Source organism: Manis pentadactyla, chromosome 15 (assembly GCF_030020395.1).
Source record: "Manis pentadactyla isolate mManPen7 chromosome 15, mManPen7.hap1, whole genome shotgun sequence".
Classification (NCBI taxonomy): domain Eukaryota; kingdom Metazoa; phylum Chordata; class Mammalia; order Pholidota; family Manidae; genus Manis; species Manis pentadactyla.
Window position 1 is genome coordinate 23,159,487 of NC_080033.1, and position 13,306 is coordinate 23,172,792.

Sequence of the window (13,306 nt, forward strand, 5' to 3'; positions counted from 1 at the left end):
ATACCACCTCTGGAACTTCATTTTTCAAATGAGTAGGCAACCCAGAGAGATGGCACAGCTCAGAGACCCCAGCTAGATGCAAGGCACAGCTGGGCTCATCCAGCAAAAGGTGGGGAGCTCCCAGTTCAGTGGCCTCTCTTCCCTGCTCCCACTGTTTCCAAATCAACAGGCTGACAGCAGCTACCCTAACCTCGTATCTCTCTGGTGACTTGGCACTAGGAAGAGCCCTTGCTTTGCTTCTTCTTCCTACACTTTGCTTGGGAAGCCCCTCCAAACCTAGGATCCTTGAGTGTCTGGGAACCCAGTACTGGGGAACTCCCTACAAGGAGTGACATAGGCGTACGGGATGTTTTGGTTCCATCTAACACCAGGCCACCTACCCACAGCTTCACAGTGCTGTCATAGGAGCCACTGAGGACCTTTGTGTCATCCACACAGAAGTGACAGGAACTCACAATGTGCTGGTGTCCTTTCAGAGTTTTAAATGGAATCTGAAAAAAGGATAGACTGAATGAGTCCAGCAGGTTGCAGAATACAAAATCAATATCTAAACATCAATTGTATTTATATACACTAATAGTGTGCAATCCAGAAAAAAAAAGAAAAAAATTCCATTTTCAAAAGCATCATGATAGGAATACATTTAACAACAACAAAAAAAAACAATATGAAACTTTTACTCTTCAAATTACAAAACGTTGTTGAAAGAAATGTAGAAAGACCCAAATAACTGGGAAAGCATCCCATGTCCATGAGTGATCTCCAAATGATCTACAGATGATCTATCATCCCATCAAAATCCCAGATGACATTTTTTCCAAAATTGACAAGCTGATCCTAATAAGTATATGGAAACTCAGGGAAGCAGAACAGCCAAGACAATCCTGGAAAAGAACAAATGTGGAGGACTCACAATTCCCAATTTCAAAACACTACATTCCAAGTGACAATAATCAAGGCAGTGTAGTGCTGGCATAAGGACAGACATACAAATCAATGGGATAGAATTGAGGATCCAGAAATAAGTCCTCATGTTTTTGGTCAGTTGCTTTGTGACAAGGGTTCCAGGACAATTTTAAAAGGGAGATATTAGTACTGTCAACAAATTATGCTAGGACAAGTAAAATCCACATGCAAAAGAATGAAGCTGGACCCTTGCTTCACACCATATACAAAAATTAACTCAAAATGGAATCAAAGACCTCAGTGTGAGAACTGAAACTACAACTCTTAGAAGAAAATATAGGGGTAAATCTTTATGAACTTGCATTAGGCAGTGGCTTCTTGGACGTGACACCAAAAGCACAAGCAGTACCAACAAAAAAACAATACACTGGACATTAACAGACTTTAAAACTGTGCTTCAGAGGACACCATCGAAAAGGTGAAAAAACAATGCACATAATGGAAGAAAATTTTTGCAAATCATATATCAGATAAGGGACTTGTATCTAGAATATAATATTTAAAAACTCTTAAAACTCAATGATAAAAAGAAAAACAACCCAATTTAAAAATAGGCAAAGGATCTGAATAGGCTTTCCTCCAAAGAAAATGTGTAAATGATCTATAGACACATGGAAATGTGCTTTTACATTATTTACATTATTAGCCATTAGGGAAATGTAAATCAAAACCATATTGAGGTAGGTACTACTTCATACCCACTAGGTTGTCTATAATCAAGCAGTTAGATAATAACAGGTGTTGACAAGAATTTGGAGAATTCAGAATGCTCATACATTGCTGGTGGGGATGTAAAATTGTGCAACCACTTTGGAAAATAGTTCATCAATTTCTCAAAAAGTTAAACATGTTAATGTATGATGAAGCATATATATGTACTTTACTCCTAAGTATATACCTTAAGAGAAATGAAAACATATGTCCACACAAAAACTTGAACATGGGTGTTTATAGCAGTATTATTCATTATAATAAAAAAATGGAAACAATCCAATGTCCATTCACTGATAAATGAATAAATAAAATGAGGTATATCCATACTATGGAATATTGCTAGACAATAAAAAAATAATGAAGGACTTCTCATTTCTGGTCTGGCATGTAAGAAGCTTGGAACCCATCACTCCAACCTCACAACATGTAAAAAGCTGAACAAACCAAAACATCAACAACTTTTCCTAGATTCTTAAGAGAGGTGATGCCCAGAGAAAACTGCTGCCCCCTAAATTGGAGAGAACAGGCAATTACAAAGAATTTCAAATTTCCAGAGCAGAAGTCCATGATCAGCAACCTCTATGGGAACCAGTGCCAGGATAGGGAAATTTGAACTGAAAATGACAAAGTGCTGGAGGCTCAGTGTGGATAACTCTGAGAGTTACGAATTCCAGGGGAGCCCCCACACTTTTCTGAGTGTTACCTCCAGGAGCAGTCCTGGACCTCACAATGAGTACTGAAGAATAATTCTTCTGGCAGGGAGAGGGGAAAAGAAAACATTTGGGGATATTCCACAGCATTCTCTCTTCTTAACAACCTCTGCCCTTAGGAAAAATTTAACCAGAGCCTAGCTTCCTGGGATTTTATCAGAGCCTAACTGACCTGGGGGAAGAGAAATACCCCAACCCCAGCCAGCTCTAGCTTTCCACGTGAGAGAAGGGAAACACTCAACTCCAGCCCACCATATACCAGAAATGAAAGAGTGGAATTTTTAATTAAAAACACAGTATCATTTATATTAGCACCAAAAAAATTAAATACTTAGTTTTTTATCTAACAAAATACATACAAGATCTATATGAGGAGGACTAAAAATCTCTGATGAATGAAATCAAAGAACTAAATAAATGGAGAGATATCCCATGTTCATGGATAGAAAGACTCAGTATTGTCAAGATGTCAGTTCCTTCCATCTTGATTTATGGATTCAATATGAGCCCAGTCAAACTCTTAGCAAGTTCTTTTGTGAATGTAGACAACTGATTATAAATTGTATATGGAGAGGCAAAAGATCCAGAGTAGTCAAGACAGTATTAAAGGAGAGTAACAAAGTTGGAGGACTGGTACTACCTGACTTCAAGACTTGCTATAAAGCTACAGTAATCAAGATTGTGTGTGTTATTGGTGAAAGAATAGACAAATAGATCAATGGAACAGAATAGAGAGCTCAAATAGACTTACAATTGCTCTTAGAGAAAGGAGAAAAATCGATACAATGGAGAAGTAGTAGTCTTCCAATACATGGTGTAGAACAACTGGGCACCTACATGCAAAAAAATACATCGAGAACAGAACTTACTACACCTTCCAAAAAAATCAACTCAAAATGGATCACAGACTTAAATGCAAAATGAAGATATAAAACTTCAAGAGAAAACCAGGAGAAAATCCAGAGTACCTTAAGTATGGCTATGACCTTTTAGATAAAACACCAAAGGCCCAACACATGAAATAAGTAACTGATAAGCTGAACTTCATAAAAATTTTAAACTTCTACTTTCAATGTCAAGAATATGAAAAGACAAGCCACAGACTGGGAGAAAATAGTTGCAGAAGACACATCTGATAAAAGATTCCTATCCAAAATATACAAAGAGCTCTTGAAGCACAGTAAGAAAATTAGAAATATGATTTTAAAATGGGTCAAACACCTTAACAGACAGTTCGCCCAAAAAGATATACAAATGGCAAATAAGCATGTTAAAAAATGTTCCACATCATATGTCATCAAGGATTGGCAAATTAAAACAACAATAAGATACCACTACACCCTATTTGAATGGCCAAAGTTCAGAACACTGACAACACCAAACATTGGCGAGGATGTGGAGCAATAGGAACTCTCATTCATTGCTGGTGGAAATGCAGAATGATACAGCCATCTTGAAAAACAGCTTGGTTGTTTCTTGCAAAACTAGACTCTCTTTGCACACAATCCAGCAGTCATACTCCTTTGTATTTACCCAGAGGAGTTTAAAATGTATGCCCATATAGACACCTGCACATGGATGTTTATAACAGCCTTACTCATAATGCCAAAACTTCCAAGATGCAACCTTAAAGAACCTGAAGATGTCCTTCATTAGGTGAAGGGGTAAATTAACTGTGGTACGTCCAGATAATGGAGTAGTATTTAGTGCTAAAAATAAATGAGCATTCAAGCATGCAAAGACATGCAGGAAGCCTACATGCATATTACTAAGTGAAAGAAGCCAGTCTGAAAAGAACACGTACATATGTATTCAAACATATGAGATTCTGGAAAAGGCAAAGCTAGTAAGATGCTAAAAAAGATCTGCCAGGGGTTGGGGAGGTTGAAGGAATGAATAGGCAAAACACAGAGGATTTTTTAGGGCAGTGTAACTACTCTGTATGATACTGTAATGACTGGTATATGTCATTAAACATTTGTCCAAACTCATAGAATGTACAACACCACAAGTGGACTGCAATATAAGCTATGGACTTTGGGTATCATTGTAAACTCATAAATTGTTCCAAATATTTCATTTAGTGGGACATGATGATAACAAGGAGCCCACACATTGTGGGGGAGGGGATATATGGGAAATGCTGTGTCTTCTGCTCAATTTCACTGTGAACCTAAAACTGCTCTAAAAGAATCTATTTCAAATATATATATAAATAAATACACTATTTATATAAGGAATGAAGTACTGATAACATGATACAATGTGGATGACCTTGAAAACATTTTAAGGAAAAGTAGACAGCTACAGAAGACCACATGTTGTTTGATTCTATTTCTATGAAAGGTCCCAAACAAGCAATTCCTTAGCAAAAGAAAATAAATTAGTAGTTCCCTAGAGTTGGTAGGATGGCTTGAAGGCAAATGGGGAATGATTGCCAATGGGATTAAGGTTTCTTTTCCAAATGGTGAAATGTCCGCAAAAGATCATGGCGCTTGTTGCACAACTGTGGATATACCAAAAACCACTGGCTGTACGCTACATACAGGTGAATTGTAGATATGTGAATTCTATCTCAACAAAGCAATGTTTAAATTTTTAAAAGGATAAAAGGAGTGGACCTCAAATGTCCCACTCCCCCCTCCTGGATGCCACATTACTGGGGTCCCAGGGTGTGTGTCCAGGGTTGTGGGGGTGCTGAGTGGTGGGAGTGCTAGGGAATGTGGGACATGGGCAATGAGAGCTTTGGGGCTCTGCTGCCAGACAGTGTGGGGATGCAAGGTTCAGGTAGTGGCCAGAGAGCTCCACCAGCAGGGTTGCAGGGATGAAGGGAGGCAGGGTACAGGGAAGCAGGTGGCTGCAGGGTTGTGGGTGCTGGGGTGTGCGGGGCTGGAATGAGGACCCACCACTTGGGTGTGTGGAGGTGCCAGCAGAGGTTGGGGAGCCGCCCCCAGCACCCCCTGCAGCCTCCTATGTCTCTAGGCCATACTCTGTACTCTTCTTTGTCTCTCTGCTTACAGAAACAGCCTCATTCTGGGAAAATAGGTTCGCAAGAGGCGGGGAAACCCCTCTAATCCCATCCGGACCTTTCTGGGCACCTCCTTCCCAATTTTTTTCTGCACATAGTTCTTTTGGGGTCCATTAGGGAAAGGGACCACCCCTTCCCCACCTCTGCCACGACCTGTGGACAGAAGTTCCAAACACAGGACACGTTTTTGGAGGTGCTAACAGAAAGCATATAAAGCACAGCCCAATGTTTGTAAAAACAAAAACAGAAAAAGGGAGTGGGGATTAAATATATGTAGTTCCTTCATTTGTTCAACAAATGTATCTTGAAGGTCTCTCGTCATCAGGCGTTTGTAAGATAAATTCTAGCTGAAATATGCAGGCAAAGAGAGGCAACAAAGGGCCAGGTAATTTATTTAAATACCCCCGGGTGAGGTTCTGTGGCCTTCTTGTCACAGGCCAGAGAAGTCACCCCCAGTTAGGGAGGTGGGGGGCTTATAAGGGATTAGGAGGGGGAGGAGTGGGCAAGCTATCCTAGGGGGTGTGGAGAGGTATGATTGGCTGAAGATGACATAATAGTCAACTAGAAACTTTTTTCCTTCCAAGAGGGAGGAGGCTGACATCCGGGTCCCAGTTGGCACATCAGGATGGAATTCAGGGAGAGCTGTCCCCTTTCCATATATGGCACGGACTTTGGGGTCTGGTCTGTTCTCCCCCTATGGCATCTCTCTGTTCTGTTTGCATGTCCTTGTTTTTCCTTTCTCCAGCCTAACAGCATTAATCTTGGGACTGCAGCTACAATGGGAATCCAGGAGCCAAGACCTCAACCCAGGAGTTGGAGTCTGGCGGGCGTTCCTGCGCTCAGGGGCCTGGGTGGGAGGCAGGGACAGCGGTCAAACAGCCAGGACTCGAAGCCAGGTCCCAGCAAGAGCTGCAAAGAGGCAAGTGAGCAGGCTGCTCTAGACTCAAGGGCTGAGAGAGCCTCCCTGGGACAATCCAGGGCCCCGAGGACCCACCTGCCTGAAGGCCAGTGGGTCAGAGGGGAAGAAGAGAACAGGGCGATATGCCAGGTTTGAAATGGCCTGGAGGGTCATGGTCAGGCCTTCATCTTAAATGTGCCAGGAAGCCTAGGGTAGGATTGAGCCAATTATTTTTAAAATAGCATGACACATCTGTGTGTAATTGTGCACTAAATAAAGGCCAAGAATGAAATATTGCCTATTGAGAGTTCTTTAGAAAACTGTCTGAGATTTTGATGAAATCATCTGGAACATGATTTTTGCATTGTGTACCATCATTTTAAAGGACCATTTGCTAACATTTTCTTTGAGCTACACAACCACATGCATCTCACTGTATAAATACCTCCAAAGTGTATTGCTATGGTTCATTGCTCCCCTCTGTTAATTCTAAACTGCTCCTTCTCTTACTGGAGTTTACTTCTGAGTTTTTGCTTTGCCAGAGTGCTCCCTAACTTTTTCCTCAAAGAGAAGAATCCTTCCTGAATCTTTACAGTACCAAAGAAAATGTCTTTCTGTTGCCTTTTCTGGGGATCAGCAGTTTGCCCAGGTGGAGAATTCTTAGTTCACAAACTTTCCTCTCAGAGCTTTATAGAACTCGACTGCTGTCAACTTAATGGACCATAGAAACCTTAGGTGGTAAAAATCATGAACCACCTGAATGTGCATTCACAGGAGACTGGTTAAATCTACCAGGGGACAGCCACAAATGGAATACTATCTGTAAAGAAGAACAAGGAAGCTGTTTCTTTGCTGATATGGAGAGATCTCTAAAATACAGAAAGTAAAAGACAGAGGGATTAAAGATGGTGGCATGAGAGGTGAGACAGAGGCTTCCTCCCAAAACCACATATAATACAAAAATATAATTAATTCAACTAATCCTGAAAGAGCAACAGGAAAGAGGACTGGGCCAGACTGCATACACCTGGAGGAAAGAGCAGACCTCACGGAACAGGGTAACGTACCAAAGCTGTGGCCCAGTGGGACCCAAGCCCCTCCCCCACCCCAGCTCACTGGCAGGAGGAAGAGAAATGGAGCAGGGAGGGAGTGAAGGCCTGGGACTGCTGAATACCTAACTCCAGAGATCTGCTCTGGGAGCACAAACCTATATTTCATGGTGCTTTCATGATACTCTTGTGATTAGGAGATTGGAAAGCCTCATGGAGAGACTGAGATTCCAGCCGCTTGTGGAAAGCAGGGATCCATATCTGGCTGCTCTGGGACAAAAGAAAGGCAGGCAGTCTGAGAGACTTCCTAACAAGGAAGCCCTTAGCAAGAGGGCTGCTAAAGGGGCAAGGACTGCACAGAGCTTACTGCTCAGAAGAAAGGACAGGTAGACAAAATGATCCAGGTGCACTCTGCCCAGCAGGTTGGGATCTTTCACGATCTTCAGGTGTCCCAGCTCTCCGGCTGGCTACACAGCTCCAAGGACCCCCTCCATGATACTCAACCTACTGCACCTTCCTCCCAGCCAGCCCCACCTGGCTGGCAAACTGGCAAACCCTACCCTGGCATTGGGCCAGCCAGAGGGAAGATCTTTCTACAGCAACTACAAACACAAAGCATAGAGGCTTATACCTGTGTGCTCAGCCCACTGGTTCAAGAAGTGGAACAGGCACAGCAGCCGGGAAGCAGGAAACAGCTCTTTCTTCCCCCCAGGCACCAATACCACTCCCCTGCGACTCCCAACATTGCTTCAGGGGCTGAGCAGCTCCAGAGAGTAGAGCTTCTGGACACTAGAGGGCGCCATATACAAATATGAAACACCAAAGGAACCTGGTTCAGAGTAAAATTAATATAACTCCTGAGAAAGATGACATGGACCTCATGCATCTTCCTGAAAGGGAGTTCAAAATAAAAATCATTAACATTCTAATGGAGGTACGGAAAGATATTCAAGAACTCAGGAATGAATTCCAGTTGGAGATCCAATCATTGAAGAGCACAATGTTGGGTATTAAAAGCAGATTAGATACAGTGGAGGAGACCATAAATGAAATAGAAACTAGAGAAGAGGAATACGAAGAAGCTGAGGCACAGAGAGAAAAAAGGATTGCTAAGAATGAAAGAATATTGAGAGAACTGTGTGATCAATCCAAACAGAACAATATTCGCATTATAGGGATACCAGAAGAAGAGAGAGAAAAAGGGATAGAAAGTGTCTCTGAGGAGGTAGTTGCTGAAAACTTCCCCAATCTGGGGAAGGAGATAGTCTCTCAGGCCATGGAGATCCACAGATCTCCCAACACAAGGGACCCAAGGAAGACAACACCAAGACATATAGTAATTAAAATGGCAAAGATCAAGGATAAGGACAGATTACTAAAAGCAGCCAGAGAGAGAAATAAGATCACATACAAAGGAAAACCCATCAAGCTATCATCAGACTTCTCAACAGAAACTTTACAGGCCAGAAGGGAGTGGCATGATATATTTAACGCAATCAAGCAGAAGGGCCTTGAACCAAGAATACTATACCCAGCAAGGTTATTATTTAAATTTGAAGGAGGCATTAAACAATTTTCAGATAAGAAAAAGTTGAGAGAATTTACCTCCCACAAACCACCTCTGCAGTTCATTTTGGAGGGACTCCTATAGATGGAAGTATTCCTAAGGTGAAATAGCTGTCACCCAAGGGATAGACAAAGAGCACAGAATATGATTCATAACATTCAAAGAATGGAGGAGGAAGAAAAAGAAGGAAAAAAAAAAGAAGAACCTTTAAGTTGTGTTTGTAATAGCACACGAAGTGAGTTAAATTAGATTGTTAGATAGTAAAGGAATTACCCTTGAGCCTTTGGTAACCATGAATCTAAAGCCTGCAATAGCAATAAGTACATACCTGTTGATAACCACCCTAAATGTAAATGGACTGAATGCACCAATCAAAAGAGACATAGAGTCACTGAATGGATTAAAAAACAAGACCCATCTATATGCTGCCTACAAGAGACTCACTTCAAACCCAAAGACATACACAGACTGAAAGTAAAGGGATGGAAAAAGATATTTCATGCAAACAGGCACATGAAAAGATGCTCCACATTGCTAATCATCAGAGAAATGCAAATTAAAACCACAATGAGATATCACCTCACACCAGTTAGGATGGCCACCATCCAAAAGACAAACAACAACAAATGTTGGCGAGGTTGTGGAGAAAGGGGAACCCTCCTACACTGCTCCTAGGAATGTAAATTAGTTCCACCATTGTGGAAAGCAGTATGGCGGTTCCTCAAAAAATTCAAAATAGAAATACCATTTGACCCAGGAATTCCACTCCTAGGAATTTACCCTAAGAATGCAGCAGCCCAGTTTGAAAAAGACATATGCATTCCCATGTTTATTGCAGCACTATTTACAATAGCCAAGAAATGGAAGCATCCTAAGTGTCCATCAGTAGATGAATGGATAAAGAAGATGTGGTACATAAACACAATGGAATATTATTCAGCCATAAGAAGAAAACAAATCCTGCCATTTGCAACAACATGGATGGAGCTAGAGGGTATTATGCTCAGTGAAATAAGCCAGGCGGAGAAAGACAAGTATCAAATGATTTCACTCATATGTGAAGTATAGCAACAAAGCAAAACTGAAGGAACAAAACAGCAGCAGACTCACAGAACCCAAGAATGGACTAACAGTTACCAAAGGGAAAGGGACTGGGGAGGATGGTTGGGAAGGGAGGGATAAGGGGGAAAAGGGGCATTACGATTAGCACACATAATGTAGGGGGGTGGGGACATGCGGAAGACAGTATATACAGAGAAGACAAGTAATGATTTTATAGCATCTCACTACACTGATGGACGGTGACTGTAATGGGGTATGTGGGGGGGACTAGATAATAGGGAAAGTCTGGTTACCACAATGTTGTTCAAGTAATTGTACATTAATGATATTTTTAAAAAGGCAGAGAATTAAAAAAAAATGGGCAGAGGATATGAAGAGACAGTTCTCCAAAGAAAGAAATTCAGATGGCCAACAGACACATGAAAAGATGCTCCACATCACTAATCATCAGGGAAATGTAAATTAAAACCACAATGAGACATCACCTCACATCAGTAAGGATGGCCAACATCGAAAAGACTAAGAACAACAAATACTGGTGAGGATGCGGAGAAAGGGGAACCCTCCTACACTGCTGGTGGGAATGTAAGCTAGATCAACCATTGTGGAAAGCAATATGGAGGTTCCTCAAAAAACTAAAAATAGAAATACCATTTGACCCAGGGATCCCACTTCTTGGAATTTACCCAAAGAATACAACTTCTCAGATTCAAAAAGACATATGCACCCCTATGTTTATTGCAGCACTTTTTACAATAGCCAAGATATAGAAGCAACCTAAGTGTCCATCAGAAGATGAGTGGATAAAGAAGATGTGGTACATATATACAATGGAATACTATTCAGCCATAAGAAAGAAACAAATCCTCCCATTTGCAACAACATGGATGGAGCTGGAGGACATTATGCTCAGTGAAATAAGCCAGGCAGAGAAAGACAAATGCCAAATGATTTCCCTCATTTGTGGAGTATAACAATGAAGCAAAACTGAAGGAACAAAATGGCAGCAGACTCAGAGACTCCAAGAAGGAACTAGTGGTTACCAAAGGGGAGGGGTGTGGGAGGGCAGGTGGGATGGAAGGTAGAAGGGGATTGAGGGGTATTATGTTTAGTATGCATGGCATGGGAGATCACGGGGGAAAACAGTGAGGAACAGAGAAGGCACATAGAGGATCTGTGGCATCTTGCTGCACTGATGGATGGTTACTGCATTGGGGTATGGGTGGGGTCTTGATAATATGGGTAAATGTAGTAACCACATCGTTTTTCATGTGAAACCTTCATAAGAGTGTATATCAATAATACCTTAATAAACAGTTTTTTAAAAATAAAATACACAAAGTAAAAAAAAATCTTTTTTAACTACATTGAGGAGTCTAAGGTATGCTTCCATTTATGTAAAAAAAAAGTGTGTGAGGGATATACGTGTGAGCCAGTATATGCACAAAATATCACTGTAAGGATACAGAAGAAACTGGAAACATCTGCTGCCTCTACAGAGGGAAGTGGGAGAGTTGGGGGAAAGGGTATTATGCTAGGGAGACTTAATTATTTAAAAAAACATTTTAAGTATCTATTGTATTTGAATCTTGGGGATGTTCTATTGAAAATATAATTTTACAAAATACAATTCCTATGCTCTCCTTTAATTTTACTTACAAATCAGAATAAACATCATGACTAAAGCACAGGCACACACACTGCTTTTTCTTCCAACATGCTTCCAGGTGCAGAACCCAGGGCACCCCTGGCCAGAGGCGGGGGCGGGTACAGCCAGCAGACTGTCCCGGTGTGGACTCTGTGTGGAGGTCCTCCAACAGCTGGAGAAGCCCAGGATCTCAAGCCGATTCCAGGCTTTTCTCTTGCAGGACAGCCTCACTGCACCCTTGGCAATGCAGGCATCCCACAGGCAGAGATTACATTTCCCACCCATCTTGCATTGACCTTAACCACCTCCTTCCACCTGAGCACTCCAGTCTTTCTTCAGCTCAGGGAGATTTTCTTCTTTGTTTCCTTCTGTACTTCTTTCCTACTCCTGCACCCTCTCCCTCTCCAACACCTCTTATAGGTTTATTGGCTCTTCAGGATCTCTCCTGTGTGCATCTTCTCATTTTTCTCATAATTATGGTTCCTTCACATTTTTTTGTCTGAGTTCTCAGAGAATGCCATGAACTTGTTTTCTAATTTTCTGTTCCTACTCTGCTCTGATTTTTAAACCTCCACGGAGGATTTTGTTAGGAAATCCTCTTTTTCACCCTCAAGAATTCTCTGTTCATAGATGATTTCCTCTTCCCAGCCACCAGCCTTTGTTTTACCAGTGCAATGTCCCTCAAGTTATCACTGAGAATACATAGTGTTGTTAGGTTTTTATGTTTTATTTTATTATTACTATTCTAAGTTTTCTGTTGCTTCTGGAGCTAACTCTATTGCAGGGGTGGGAAGGGCTCCTTCACTGACCATAGAGTGTACACTTGAGAATATCACCCTGGGGACATTTAGGAGGTTAGGTTGGAGACCACAGGGGTCTGGGTTGGGTCCGGATAACACCTGCTTGGGATGTGGGTCCTCCTCCCTGAGGACAGACTTATTTCTCCACAGATGGGAGTGGGAAGCACGTGGCCACCCCCATGTCCTCCAGTTGGCTCCACAGCCACTTTTGGGCCTTTGCCCACTAGGTGTGCCTCAGGCTGGGAAGTGGGGTCCCTCACCCCTTACAGACTCACATGCCCTCCCCGGGTATGGGGAACAATCCACTGCCCCTTCCTCAAAGGGCACTTCTGACCTTTGAGAGGGGCTCCTGGTCACCCCAGACCTTCTGGAGCACTGAGTGGGTCTCGGGTGGTGGCAACTCCTCGTCCAGGGCCAGGGGGTCCAGGGAGGCCAGCAGTTCGTTCTGGCACCCCTCCAAGTTCGACATCTTGAAGCGGCCACAGGCCCTGGCCAGGGTCATGCAGGACAGCCAACCGGGAAACATCGCGCTTTTTAATTTGCGAGCTGTGTCGCTATCGCCATGGCTAGCGGGAACCGAGAGCGGCCGCGCGTGACACCTCTGGGATGTCCTGCCCTTGCCCGGGGCCTCTGGGGAGCTGGGGGCGCCCGGCGGCTGGGAGGCCATCTCGGAGCCCGGCAGCTGCCGGTGGCTGGCACCCGGGCTGGCCGTGAACGGTGGCACCGCGCGCCTGCGCACCCGCAGCCGGCCTTGGGACTGACGTTGCCTCCTCCAAGGCGGAGCACGGTCATGCCCAGATGAATGGGCTTCGACTTTTGAGCACAAAAGGAATGAGGCAAGCGTGTGAAACCAGTGGCCCCATC

The 13,306-nt window shown here is 42.9% G+C and overlaps 1 protein-coding gene across 1 annotated transcript in view; it reads right to left on the reverse strand.

Annotated features, from left to right (window-relative positions):
• Positions 1-13,306, reverse strand: part of WDR88 (WD repeat domain 88) — a 38,147-nt gene that overhangs the window by 24,235 nt on the left and 606 nt on the right. Inside the window, exons 3-4 of the mRNA XM_057492864.1 lie at positions 12,777-13,255; positions 381-491 (exon numbers count right to left, since the gene is read on the reverse strand). Of these exons, the coding sequence (XP_057348847.1) occupies positions 381-491; positions 12,777-13,255 (590 nt within the window). The remainder of the gene's footprint in view (positions 1-380; positions 492-12,776; positions 13,256-13,306) is intronic.